The sequence below is a fragment of the Rousettus aegyptiacus genome, unplaced genomic scaffold (genome assembly GCF_014176215.1).
Source record: "Rousettus aegyptiacus isolate mRouAeg1 unplaced genomic scaffold, mRouAeg1.p scaffold_m13_p_15, whole genome shotgun sequence".
NCBI lineage: Eukaryota > Metazoa > Chordata > Mammalia > Chiroptera > Pteropodidae > Rousettus > Rousettus aegyptiacus.
The window spans coordinates 37,612,219-37,627,382 of NW_023416290.1; the positions used below are offsets into that span (position 1 = coordinate 37,612,219).

Consider the following 15,164-nt stretch of genomic DNA (forward strand, 5'->3'; position numbering starts at 1 on the left):
TTTGCTGATCTAGGATGACTGGAAGGATATGGAAAAGTAACATTTGGGGTCAACCTGAAGTGGCTACAATCTATTCCATGCCATTCCGTAATCGTCTGAGACAATGTGATTTGAAGACATTATATGGAATGATTAACCAGCACTAAATAACCCTAACCTGCCACTGATAGGGAGTGATTGCATCGAGTTTTCCAGGGGAAAAGTACTTCAATCACAGACCATCAGTAGCAGCACACAAGGCGTCTAACCATAATTTATGCATGAGGCCTATAGTAACGACAAAATATTGTAGTTTCTCATAAGTGACAATATGAATATAATTTATACCACTACAAAGTAACTTCTACATAGCATTTATATTCCTGTACAATTGTTCTTGAGCATGTGTCGGAATCACCTGTAGAGTTCGGTTAAAACACAGATTGGTGGGCCCTGCCCTCACTGGTTCTGAAATGAGGTCTGTAGTGACTTGGATAATGAATTTTGAATGTCTAACAAAGTTCTCAGGTGATGCTAATGCTGCTGGTCCAGAGAACCTCTATTTGCTGACAAACTGCTTATAATCAGCTAATGAAGTTAGGCATCATTTCTAGAGCAGCTATTTTAAAAATTATTTTTAAAAGAAGTTTCAATCAATAATTAATTGCACAGTAAAGAATCATTTTAATAAGGCAGGGTTAGAAAGGGTGTTATTTAAAATGAAAAATTAGAAAATGGAAATTGATCTATTTGATGAGATGAGGGTTCGATTAAAATTTTATTAAGAAGGAAAAGAAAGTTTATATACAGAGTGATGCAAATATTTTTATTGATTTTTTTCCTCTAAATTTTTCCCCAAAATTTTCAGTAAATTGATAATTTTCCTTCATGTAGCTGTATATGTATGGATTGTTTTCATATGAAACAAATATATTGTATATGAGATGAAGAAATATGTACTGATTTTTTTAAGGACCATGCTTGATTCATCTTTGCCTTATGAAATTTTATAAGAAAGTTAGTCATCAGAGTCCTTTGCCTAGTAGTCATTGTTTAGCTAGTGCTTTTGTTATTGTTGTTGACTTTTTAAAAATCAACAAATACATTTTGATTTGTTCTGGAAAAATTTGTATTTATTCTAGAGTCTAAAGGATACATCTACATATTTTTTTGTTTTCTTGTTCTTATAGATCTCTACTTAAATAAAATAATTCTAAAAATCACATCCCTTTTACTTATACTAATTTAACTTTGTTATATAACTGTAGGATATTATCAACTAGTTTGCAGAATTCAGTTTTGTTAGATAAAAATGCTAGTTATATTTTGATAGTGCTTCGAAATTTGTAAAGAAAAAGTTTTTTCTTGTGTAAGTCTCTAACATTAGAAGCTTTGATTAATTTACTTAATAATATTTCTTAGCCACATATCATGTTTAAGAAGTTCCATGGAGAGGTTCAAATCCTTTCCCTTCTTACTCATAGTGCCTTTAAAAATCTAATGTGCTTTAATCATATTCTGGGTAACACCTGATGTTTTGCTGTGACAGTATTCACTTAGGAGAAAGAGAATGCTGTTTGCGTAATCCCACATCCCTGAACCATCTTCTGGCAGGCTGAGGGTAAATGGTGCCAGCTTCAAATAACCAGGAAAGTGCCATGGGTTTCAATTCATACTGTTGCGTGGAATAAACTTTCTCTGACAATACAAATAATAATAAATTAAAGCTATAGGTCTACACTTAAAAAAAAAGTCCCAGTATAATCTCTCCTTAATTCGGTCTTCTACTTTATTACAGTTAAAGTCAACTGAAGAATTCTTATTGGAGTAAGTATTAAATGCCATGGCTAAATGCAAGGTACTGTACTTGCTGCTTCCAATTACAAATGTAGGTAAAATGGAATTATAACAGAGTAAATAATAAGGATGCTCGAAAACTAGAATAAGCCTTTTCTGACCTCTCCATATTAAAATGGAGTAGTTAAAAAAAAAAGTCATGCCTCGAATGCATCAAGTTTGTCTCCTTAGCTAGAGTATCCACTTCATTTGGGGCGGGGCATACATCTTGTACACTGCTGTTATTCTGGTACCTAACAGAATGCCTGCCAGCTTCTTCACACTCAATAAATACTGATCAAATGAATAAAATGGATGAATAAATGAATACATAAAAGTCTCATACAGAGAACAAAATAACATACAAACCTTGCATCTTTTGTACTTATTACCAGCAAATAGCATTTTATTATTGTAATACATCATCATCATCTAAAATATGTGGTATTAGTAATGAATATATTTTCATATTTTTTCGTGATAGGGTTACCATCTTCAACAAACCAAGACTAGATTTATGAGGGCAATGGACTGAGACCTGGTCTTAAAATATTTGAATTTCAATGTCATCTCTGTCGCTAACTTTTGGGATCAGTGCACAAGGCATTTACTAATGATCTGAATTTTTTCAATGCCAGAGATACTTTCTCAGAGTAAATTAGTCATTAGAGATTCTAGTTCAAATTCGTCTGTAGTCCCTCAATTGACTTTATTTTCCCTGTGATATCACTTTAATCTGCTGTATAAGATTACTTGCTGTTTGCTAGGTTTGTGTATGTTCTAAGCAAAATCGTTATTTTCTTGTTAGCATTATTCATTTAATTTGAAGATTTCCTAAACAAAGCATTTCAGGGGAAAAAAACATTTAAAGAATTTAAAATGTTTTCAGATTTATGTATAAGAAGTATTATTGTATAAAAATATATGTAAAAATGGCCAAAAACCTTGTAGCAAAGAATATTTCTCTATTTTAATAAAATCAAAGAGTTCATTTTTCCCCCTAAAGAAACAATTTGAATAAAACCTCACCCCCTTCCCTTCATTTTACAATGGAGTATGGTCAAATTCAGACCTCCATTAAAAATTCTCTAATATCTTTTTTTACATTAACATTTCAAAACTCAATTTAAGTATTCACAGATCTCATTTTTAATAAACTTAACAAAATTCAGGTAATTTCCTTCAACTTTCTAGATTGAAGGACAGCAGTTGGTACTGATATAAAAAAAGATGTACAGCTATGAGCAAAGCCCAAAATCAATTATATATAAGAAATGACATAACACATGGAAAGAAATTAATCAAAAAGAAGAATTTCTTCTATATGATTCTCTGGTCTACTACCTGCAGGCAACAAACGCAAATGAAAAAAAAATCAACATTCTTCTGGCAGATAAGAGAAAAATTAATAAAAATGTTTCCTTCCTACTAGATCCCCTGATGCAACTATTGTTAAAAGTGAATGACTGCAGGAAGAACTTGCTCGTTTAAAATACTGTTTTTTCAGACTACAGAAATAAGGTTTTTTTTTTTTTCTTGCTGTTAAGCTCAATTACATGAGTTAGCATGGATTTGCACTGTCCAAAGAGCAGCCTTCTTCCTCTGCCCCTTCTCATTAAATGGCTCTGTGGGATACATATGAGACAAATGGAATGGGAGCCAAGTGAGAAGCATTTTGAGGTGTGCCTACAGGGTAATGATGATTCATAAGGAAGTCTGAGTGTAGCGCCTGAGAACTCTAAGAGAATAACTACTGAGAGCCACAAAATATGCCCCAGATGAAATTAGTAAAAAGATATTAGTACTCTAAAAATAGAAGTGTTCCTGCTCCATAATGAGATGGGGAGGGGCTCATTTTTTGTGGATTTCTGCTTTTTTAATTTAGAGTTGAGTTTTTACTCTCCATTTTTATTTGAACAAAAAGAAAGTATGAAACTAAAACTCTTTCCTATTAGAAGGGCTTTATATTTTTTATTTTATGAATGTCATCTGAAATTAACAAAAGAAATATGAGGCTAGAATACAGAGTATTAGGTAACAAGACACCCAACTTAAATGTCTGTTCAGTGCCTCATTTTTACCACATATAGAAAAATATAACATAAGTTTAGAATAGAAAGTTCTATTTTAATTTCTTTTACCTATCTACCTAGCATACCTTTATAGAGTTTTGTTATATTTGTGTATCGCATGTGAAATGTGAACCAGAATTTGTCTATCCCTAGTTTATTTGATCATATTTACCTTCTGAAAGGTAGCATCACATGATAAATGTGGCTCAATTGTTGTCATAATTAAAGCATGGTATACGCTTAATTGTCAGACTTGGAGATCTCTGTTGTTTTGTATGTAGTAAAAGGTTTTACATGCCTCATTCCTTTGTCTGAAAAGGAGCACAGAACAGGAGCTGGTAACTTGGGGACAATGCTACCATTTTCATTTTCATTAATTAAGATTTTGAGAAGTTTATTTTATTGATATATAGTCTTTGTTCTGTGCCTGAGTAAAGTGATACAAAGTTTATGATGGAAGTGTTAATTTTACTAATACAATCTGATGTAAAAATGACTTGAAATGGCACAGATTAAGAAGCAACAGAATAAAAAGGTTTGGAAATATTTGTGTGTTTTGGGGGGAAATTCACCTCGCAGAATTTCTGAGCACGCTGTGATAAATTGTTGTAATTATTGCGAATGATAATATTTTAATGTGAGTTTTTCCCACCTGTCAGTTGCAATCAAGGCTGCCCAGAATTCTGAAACAGTCTCATTTTGCTAGGTGGCTAGTCTTGTGCAGCCTCTAGAATGCTTAGAATATTAATGCACGGAGAGGAGATTGAATGCTCTCCATAGTGGCATTATGACAGAGTGTTTTGTTTTAATTAAAAGGCATGTGAAACCTAAACAAAATATTTATAATAAATTAAATGGCTATGAGTACTTAAGAGAAAAGACCCCTTTTGGGGGATATTGTATCAGAACCATAGGATTTGGCATTTTTTTCCTCTCTTCATACTTGATGCTGTATATTAATTTCTGTAGAATTTCTTTTTTGGATGCCTCATTTTGAAGTGCTTTGAATTTATATGAACAAAGATAATCTGATATTCAGGTGAGGGTGGGTTGAGTTTACAGTATGTTACCTGGGGAGGAAGTTAATTATTGAGACGACATAGGTTGAAAGACACATATTTTTGATTAAATGCTTGTTTATCCTTTTCGCTTCTTGCATTTCCTCCTTGTATTGCTTATTTCAATCCCCTTCCTTCTGAATTCTTATATATCTTTTATATTTTTTCCCTGAAGTTTTCTTAGTCACCGTCTAGCTCTTACTCCAGTGAGTGACTAGGGATGGGTGTCAGGGACTTCTTTAACCACTTAAAATTGTAGCACTGATTTTTCTCATAAACATTTATCTGGGAAGTAAGTACTCCTCAAACTGCTACTTAACCACACAAATCCATTTTTAAAATTTTTATTTTTTTCAATTATCATGTTATCGATCTATATTAGGAGTGCTTAATCTCTCACGTCCCATTTGTCCTTTGCTCAACTCCACATCACTGAAACAACCAACACAGGAAAAACTCTCTTACACTTAGGCTAAGCTTTTACAGGATAGCTGTTGATACTGGCTAAATGAAAGGCTCCCCCATACCCTGGATGGCCATCAGCTTGTGAATCTGCATAACCCTTTGCTTCAGCTTTATCGCTGGAGGGCGAAGGCAGTTGTGGTCAACTCAAATGTTTCCAGGGAGCCCAGTTGTCTCCCTTTCTGAAAATGGAAGCATTCCTTTGCACCCACCTGAATGTCCCAGTAATATCGATTATTCATCCAGTATAAAATATGAAAGGATGCATACTCATTCTCAGAACTGATTAACAGCATTATGGGCCCAGCATATATCACTGTTGTATTCATAGCTTTAGGCTGTACAGCTAAGTTTTAGCATTTTAAAATGAGGTAAATATTTATATTTATAAACATTAAGACCATTAATTCTGGCGAGTGTGTTTGAATATCTGTAAATCAGAGGCAGTTGAAGAGCTGAAATTCAGATTTCCTTAACTTGCCTGCCAAGTGTCCTCAATCAGAAGTAATTTTCTCCATGAGGGCACATGGAACTCAGTCGTGAGCCTTTTCTGAGTAGATATTATTATTTGTGTCAAATTATGTGTGGTGATTTTTCTGAAGTGGACTTCTGTGCCCAGTAATCCATACACAGAAGGTTCCTTCATTCCCTCCTTCATTGGTGCTATTAATTGTACTTGTGCTTCAAGTGTCTCTTACATTTTTAAAATGTTAGTTTATGGCCGCAGATTATCTGTAAGGTTTTCCTATAAAAGAAACATGCAGTATAGAGAGTAGAATGAGACCTGATCTTAACCATAAATACTATTCATTTTAAGAGAATCCTTTTTTCCAGAGCCTGGTTTGATGGCTAAAGGAACATTAGTAATTTCATATTTAAAGTGCAGTAAATTATATAAATCTGACGCTTACTGTGGGAGAAATACAAGTTGGCCGTTCAGTAACCATCCCGTGGCTTGTTTTAAGTATTGATGTTGAGATCTCGAGTAATTTGAACAGTTAGCTCAAATGAATTTTTCATCTTTCATTTTGATTTTTGTAGTTTGGTTTTTAAAATAAGTGCTTCTTTTGAAATTATGTGCTTGGACTTGCAAATGGATAATCAACACATAGAATAAAACAGTCTCTGGGAATATAGAACACTATACTATCAATTAAGATTTTATCCTAATTTTGATAAATAAAAGTTTTAGATATGTATAATGTGGATGGCTTGGTGAGAGGTTTTTAAGCATAGATCAATGCTTTGTGGTTTTGTTTTTAGATTTTCACATGATCTTTTTCATTTTCTAATAAAAGTATTAAATTCAAATTTGATATACTGTGGGAGCCGATTTAAGTCATTGAGTATTTTAAATAATTGTTCAGTTTCATATTATCTTTAATAAAAAATCCTTCTAAGAATGGTGGCATACATGCTCAGAATTTCATTTTTAAAAAGAAAGTACTTTTATTAATATTAATTTTATTCTTATAATATGCATTCCTTCTCTTTATAATTGAAGAGCATCCAGAAATAAAAAAGGAATTCACGAAAATATATGAAGTATTAAAAATATTTATTTTATAGTTAGACACCTTTTTTGTCAGAAAAACTTGAGTATATATTCCAAAAGAAGTCTATGTTATCATTACTGTTATAACTAATATTAGGGCCATTTCTTTACAGATTGACTTTGTATGGATATAAAGAATATAAATAATTAAATATTAAAGATTACATAAGAAAGTGCTTTGCAAGTCCTACATGAAACACAAATGAGACTGCTTTACATGTCTTCTTTTAACCAAAATATTCTATTATATTACTCATGATACTCAGAAGTAATAATTAGAATTATCATATAAATGTTTAATGATTAATATTTTATTTTTTTACTATTTTATATCTTGTATATCTTGCTACTTGACATTTGTTTTAAAAGATAAAACACTATAGTTTTAAGCTTGAAAGAATGAATAATAAATAAAAACTAATATTAGATCCATAACTTTTGAATGTGGTTTGCACAAAAGTCCATTTTTTAAAACCCTTCACCTTGAGTATAGGTGTATACTCACTTTGAGTATAGGTGTATAGAGTATCTGGAATTAGGGCATCCTTTCTTCCTTTGTTATTTTTAAGAAACAAAGGAAGAATATAAATTTAAAAAGGACAAAGAAAGTCCATAAGAAATTTTTTGCTCGGATGTCCATTAATCAAATCCATGCAACTAATTCTATCTGTGAAAAAGTGTCACGGATTCAGCCGCTTGGAAACTTGCTTTTGGTTAAAAATCAGATATACACTGTGCTGTATGCACCTATATCTGTTTGCCTACACATATATAAATATTATAATATATGCACTATTTAAATTAAATACAAGATTTGTCCTTTGGTCCTGAAATTTTCGGAGCACACTGCTCAGAAGTAAGAGCCTGAGACTGCCTAAGCCTTTTAAGTATGTCGCCTGTCTTATGAGAATGCCGACATGGGTGACAATTAGTGCAAATTTCCATAATTGTGTTCTTTGGATAAGATGCCGCATTGCTTCTTTAGGAGCAAATGCAGGCTTCTGCTTAGTAAAAGGCATCGGAGACTTTGATTCTTCAGGGCAGTCAGAAGTTGACCGCCAGCCCCGTGGCATTCCCATGCCGTCCTCTTCCGGTCCGCCGGAATGACTGCAGCACCCCGCACCGCCCCCTTCCCTTTCAGTAAAACAGGCCCTTTAACGCAGCGCACCTCACTCTCATTCACTCTAAGGAAGTTGTATTTTTATCCTGAAAAAGTATCACATAAATACAAATTACATTTTTTCATTAGAAAACTACTTTTCGTTTAGGAAAAAATTCAATTAATTATGAATAGGGTTATGCTTTCATCAGGGGGAGAAATGTGTAATTTTTCTTCAAGCCTCAAACACATATAATGAAATCTTTTCTTGGAACCCACTCTTTAGGATGGATTTTTAAAAGTATAGACTTTATTAAAATCTCAGTTCAATTAAAACGCATTGAATTACTTTAAATCTTTATTAAAATCTTAGGTAAAATTGTACAACGGTGTAAAAGAGACTTGTACTCTTTACCAGGTAGTTAATTCTAACAAATGAACATGAAGTGCACAGTTTCGCTCTTCAGGGGAGAATAAAAAAAAAAAAAAAAGTCAGCTTTCGGCTTGGAGTTGGGAGTGGGGCAGGCCTGGAGATGGAGGTGGCTCTCTGTGTAACTTCAGGCTCTGGTTTCCTTCCGCTTCTCAACGTGGGTCAGTGCTACTTGTCAATGTAAATGTGGCATAATCTTGCGCGAGTACCCCTGACAGTACCATTTAGTCTCTTCATAGAATACGTTTTCCTCACGACCTTAATCCAAAAGATGCTATTTCAGGATTTGATGTCACCATCATCTTTGGATGTTTTTGGTACAGTGTCCCTGATTCTTTTTCAAGGGCCACTAGAAGATGCCATTGAAGAGGAAGAAGAAGAGAGTCCATCTGAGGGAACGGACGTCATTTCCAAGGGGGACTTCCCATTGGAGGAAAGCTTTTCCACAGAATTTGGGCCTGAAAATCTGAGCTGTGAAGAAGTGGAATACTTTTGTAACAAAGGTAATCATTAATGGTTGGTTACAATACGTGGGTGAGTCCATTTACTCCGATGAGTTTGTAATGTTTAAAAAAACGCATTGATATAAAGGAAGAAAATTGCCAAAATTGCTAATACATAGTTCAACAGTCTGAAAATATGTTCAGGAATTTTTAAGCATAAAATATTTTTTCTAAGGATAAAAGAAGTAATTCCACTTTAATAAGTCCTATTGTATATTTAAACAAATAACTTCCTGTTGATTGGCCAATTAACTGTGAGCATTTTCATGTCGACGGGCCAGTTATGAACATTTTTGTCTTGACTGGCTAACTATAATATTTAATGTTTATAAGTTATTCATTTATTTTTTTCAACAAATATTTATTGAATGCCAGTTTTCAGTAAGGCACTGAATGAGGCATGGAGTATAAGCAGTGAGTGAACAGGGCAGAGTCCCTGCCCAGGGTTCTGGCTCACTCCTTTTGAAGACTGAATGCCTTAGGTGTTTGACATTTAACACAGAGGGCTGTGCTTTTTTTAGATATTGTCAAAAAAGAAAATACACTCTTCCTCCATTTTAAGTACTCTTTTGACAAATTAACATTAAAACGAAAGAACTTGAGACAGTATGTCTCATCTTATTTCCAGCCTTGACTTGGAGCCAGGTGGCCCCTGCCAGCAATTAGGTCCTCACTGAGCATGTGCACACTCATTTGCTCGCTTTTTTTTAAAAGTGAGTTTAAGGTTTCTCATGGTTCTTTTTTATTTTTACTTTTCATTTGATTGTTTTGTCTCTACAAGTAAGGGAGTCTTCTGTTGCCTCCTGCGCCCAGGTGTGTTTTCACAAGTGTTTGGATCGCTTCCTTGGTTTAGAACAGCTCCCTTTGCCGTGACACTTTCCCAGAGAAGGTGACTGAGAGTGTGTGTCTGTCTCTGAATGTCTGTGTTTGCACCATTCTTATTCAGACCTGTGTATTTTTTTTTTAGGCAGACAGAGAAATTGTAGTGATTTTTTAATGCGTTTATGTCAATTTGTTGACCAGACCTGACAGTCTAAAATCAAGGATGCTGATGTAGTTTCACAAAGAAAAACTGCTAATAACACACATGTCTTAGTACTCAAATATACATTCGATACATATTATTAAAATTCCAGGATGACTTTCCCCTCTTGCTGATATTAGAAACAAAAGAAGCCAACCAGTTTCTATCCCTGCTGTCAGTAGAACCCAATGCATTGAAACTATGGTGATGGGATAATAGCATCACACCTGGATACACTTAAGTTCAGAAAACCTCTTTGACCTTTAACTCCTGAAGACCTCAGGATGGCTTCATGACCGGGTCCTTGTCTGCACACCTGAGACTAGTTGAAAGTGAGATTGTTGCAGACAAAATAGACCTTCTTCGTTAGTGTTGGAGTCAGATTTCAGGCCAAATAAATATTTTCCTTAGTTGTTCTGGATGTTAAAACTATTTCTTTATGATATGTAGCCACACCAATACATATAAGAGCTGGCTGGAGATGGAGAGTTTTTAAATCTGTTTGAAACTATCCCATTTTCCTTCTTTATCAGGAAGTGTGCTCCTTTAGTGCATTGAAGAGTACCTACCTTATATATTGTGGCTTTGGAATAAAGTCAAGGATCAGTGGTGAGAAGGCCCCATTTTATTCTTCTTGCTCTTGTCCTTAAAAGAGTTAGTGTATGGATTCAGACATATTTTGTCAATTTGATTAATCTAGGTACATATTAATGATAGGTGTTATTAGATATATTTTGTATTTGGGGATGGTCATTGGTTGAGGCCTATGTTTAATGAAGGAACACAGAATTCCAAGTTTTAAGTTAGTAGTTTCTTGGAAGAAAATAAACTCATGGCATATGTTTACACGATTACATAATTATGGTCTCAACACATTAAAAATCACAATCTTTAAGGTACTAAAAAATTATTTTTGAATTATAATTATTAAGAACATCGCTTAGTGGATATTATTATTAACTGATAAACAGTTGAAAATTTGAAAAATATATCGAATATATATAAATAATGTTAAATATATAATCTAGACAATATATTAAGTAATATATAATATGCAATCAATACATTTTATATTATAAAATAATTTTCTAATGTTTAGTTTGTAACTGGAAAGTGATGATAGGTGGGCATAAGAATTATTTTCAGATACTATTTTTTAGGATAAATACTACTATTACTATTTCAAGCTGCTGTTGCCTTATGTAATAAGAAATTTCATTATTTTACCCTCCCATAGAATGCGAGACTAGGGAATATCCACTGAAGTTAGTAGGAACTGGTGTGAAAGAGAGACAATTCTTTGATCTATATTGCATCCCTTTGGGGTCATACAAGGGATTCCATCCATTTTTCGTTTAAGTTGATTAGCTACAATAGGAAAAGAAAATTTTCTTTCTGGAAAATTAGAAACTAATCTTTCTGTAGATATTCACGTATTAGTCTCAGTGACATATAATTATGTTTTCTTGCTAGTTGCAGGGAAGAAGATAGATTAGGCATAAAAAGAATATAAGGATTTAAATGGTTAATGATGCCAATATGATTTAAAAAGCATGTAAGAACTGTTTTTAGGAAAAATATTTTTAACTTGGCATCATTGATGAATATTTTTGCACATATTCTAAATCATTAATGACAGCTTAAAACTTCTCTCTCTCTCTCTCTCTCTCTCTCTCTCTCTCTCTATATATATATATATATATATATATATATATAAATGAATTCGTTTATTTGGAAATTTTCTTCATTTAAAGATCTAACCATGATCAAAATTTAGCAATGACTTAGTTGCTCTTTGGATTCCAGGGATATCATTTTTAAATATCAAATGTTTTTTTTTTTCATATTAAAGAAATGATAGTAGTTTAAAAACTCAGATCACAAAAACATGTCTAAAATACCAAGGTATTTTAACTCATTGTCTAGAAAGAGTATGGAAGATACATGTATAGTTACAATATATCTTCATTTATATTGTAGCAACTGTTTTGTATGAAAGCAATCATATGCTATTGTAACTTTCCTATTTAAAAGAAAATAAAGTACTTCTGTTGAGACAGCTTATTATAGGTTAAAGTTCCTACTTCCCTTTGAAATTGAGCTTCTACATTATACAGGATATGTTCATGTTTAGAATGACTCTACTTATTGGAGTATTTCCTTCAGTTTCACATAGATGTTATCTATTTTCTTTTTGTAAAAGGGTAGACTATTTTTCACAAGTCTCAAAGTGTTTATTAATATTAGTAAAGTTGCTACTCATCATAAAACATATGATTAAATATGAACCACATCACTCTCATAATGTAATATTCCATAGAAATATCCAAATATGTTGGTCAGAACACTGTCAGCTTTAAATATGTAGAATTCTTAACTATATGACTCTAAAGCGTAAAGATTCACAATTAAATGTGGAAAGATCATCTTTAGTAAACCCTTAGTATAGACACAAGCCTAAAATTTGAACCTGTCAATTCTATTAAAGTTTCCTGTGTCACTTCTACTTTGGGTTCATTGCATATTTTATATTTCTACTTTTCATCTTTAAAATGAATGAAATGAACTACATTTATTTAAAAATACCATTTCAAAGTTGCTTTGATACCCTTAGATTTTAAAAATCTTATCAGAATATAAAGTAATAGTTTTAATTTGCACCATCCTCTTTTGTTCAGTGAGCTTAGATCTTTTGGCATCTTGCCTCACAGTATCTCTGAGAGGAAGGAAACAAGCAAGAATTATTTCCTTGAATTTACAGATGACGAAGACATCAAGGCTGGGTCCATAAGTGCTACACATTTCCTGTGGTACTGGATTATTTGCTTCAGTGATTTTTTTTTCTGCCTTCTGTTTTATATAGTAAACAAAGAAGTATATCCACACATGTTTAGAACTAAGCAAACTAATAGAAATTAAAATATAGGTGGTCTAGAAAACATAAGGAGCTTTTAGTCATGTCCTTGCTGGCAGGTGGGAACTCTTTCATTTATTAGCTATTCTTAGATTAACTCAGAGACAGTAAGCTTCATGGTGGAGTTAACATAGAATAGTTCTAAAATTGGTCTACTATTAATTGTTTAGAAGAGAGTTTCCTCACTGAAACATTCACGTTTATTAATGACTAAAGTGAATAAACATTTCTTGGGATACTTTGCAGAAGAATGCCACAGGAGATGTGAACAGGAAGAAAAGTGTCAGGTCAATATCACTGTAGGCTGGTAGAATGTAATGCTATTAAAAACAAACCAAACCAAACCAAACCAACAAACAAAAAACCCAAAACAAAAAAACCTCTATGGAAACCTGCATGTCAGTGAACTTTAAATTATCAATAATGATTATCTAGGAGAGTTACCAAGGGTCCTTACAAACTGTTCTCTGATGACACCTTTAAACAAAGGCTGAAAGGGAAAATGATACCATCAAAGTTGATTGGGAAGAAAAGCAAATTTTTTACTTCTAGTTTCTAGGTATGAAGGATGCCAGAAAAATCACTGGGTGCAGGACTTAACCTAGAAAGATGAACGAATATTAGAGCCCCTCAATCTGGAAATATTAGGGTTGAAAAAAGGAGGCCTAATGTAAATCCATAAAATAAACAGTGTGACAATGGATTTTCTTAGCACATTCAAAAGATTCGACATAGATAGTATGCAGAACATAAAGATTATACTTCTCTTTAAAATAAGCTTTAAAATAGAAAATGCAAAGCATATTAAAGAAAATAGAATAAAACCTGAGTTACTCAGACTCGGATTTAGCCCTGTCCCCAGAAGTAATTAATACCAAACCCAAAGGAAACATAAATAGGTATTAATTACGTTGGCAGAAGCTTTCAATTCTGTTCAATAGATCAAATTCAATACAACTCAACCCATATATTTAATACTTGCTATATGCTAGGCCCTCTTCTAGAAAAGTCTATCTCCACTCTCAGGAGGAGGGAGAGAGAATAAAGATTAAACTCACATTGTGTAATATGATGGGTGATGCTGAGCCCAATGAAGAAAAACTGAACAGTAGGCATGATAGAGCGACATCATGTGTGATGGGGCAGGTAAACTTTGAGCAGAGACCTGAGGAAAGGTACTTCAGTGTTGAGTCAAGCCAGCTGCACCTATGAGGCTAGTGTTGCAGGAAGCCAGAAGAGGACAGCAGAGAGCTGGGGAGCAGGACAGGTGTCCTCATACCTGTGGAACTTTTTGCTCTAGGAATCTGTTGGATTCCCACCACTGTGGAAGGTTTAGGAGAGCCACAGAGGAGAGTTGTGGCATAACTGGGGAAGAGGCATGGTCATGTCACAGGCTGTATATACCTAGAAAAACAAAAGCTGCAGAAACTAAAGGTTAAAGCAGGACATGGAAGCCAGCAAACTGGGGAAGCTGTCAGGAGATACAGATAACCCCAATCAGAATCATCCCTTTAGCCAAGGGCTTGATGAGACTCCATCTGTAGCTCATTAATGTGGCTTCCGGACGAGCAGTTGCGGGTGTTTGAGAATGATATGAGTCACTTTGCTCGTTTCCACAATACTAGAGTTGGTTATGTGTTTTCTGCATCTTTTCACATCTTTGAATCCGAAAGAGAAAGAGTAGGAGGCATGAGGATCAGAATCAGTTTCATCATTGTGCTTAACTATTCTGCCAATAGGTTGCCAGATGTAATGAAATGTCCCTCTCCCCCACCCCCTTCCTTCCTTTCTGTCAGTATTTTAGCTTTGCTTAAAAATTAAGAAATAACTTAGCAAAAGCTGTATTTCTCGTTGAACTGTAACAAAACTTAGTCTAGATTATTGTCATATATTCTGCCTCCTTCCCATGTTAAAGTAAAGCAAGAAAAATATTATCTAGATCGTTAACACTGAGAATAATAAGAAAAACATGCCTTTTTTGCAGATTTGGTTGTAAGAGTAGTAACTACTTGTTCTTCATTTGATCCAGTGTCAAACATTCATGCCATTTCCTATCTTCTTCTTTTCATTTTATTATTATTTTTTTAGTTCAGAGGATCTGTTTACCTATCTTTCATACACACCTTTCCATCAACGTGGGTTCTTTCCTCTTCTTATTCCTTTAATGATACGTCTCTGCCTCCTCTGCAGCTTGGGCAGCTGGAATCAGAATCTGCAAAAGATGGCTCTGCT

General features: G+C 33.7%; 1 protein-coding gene across 3 annotated transcripts in view; it reads left to right on the forward strand.

Annotated features, from left to right (window-relative positions):
• Positions 1–15,164, forward strand: part of ZFPM2 (zinc finger protein, FOG family member 2) — a 418,253-nt gene that overhangs the window by 82,165 nt on the left and 320,924 nt on the right. Inside the window, exon 2 of one of the 3 annotated variants that reach the window (XM_016147454.2) lies at positions 8,836–8,994. The exons of 1 other annotated variant lie outside the window; for it this stretch is intronic. In XM_016147454.2, coding sequence (XP_016002940.1) covers positions 8,836–8,994 — 159 coding nt within the window. Of the gene's footprint in view, positions 1–7,310; positions 8,995–15,164 lie in introns of those variants that run through there. One more of the 3 variants, XM_036232968.1, reaches the window with a different exon arrangement.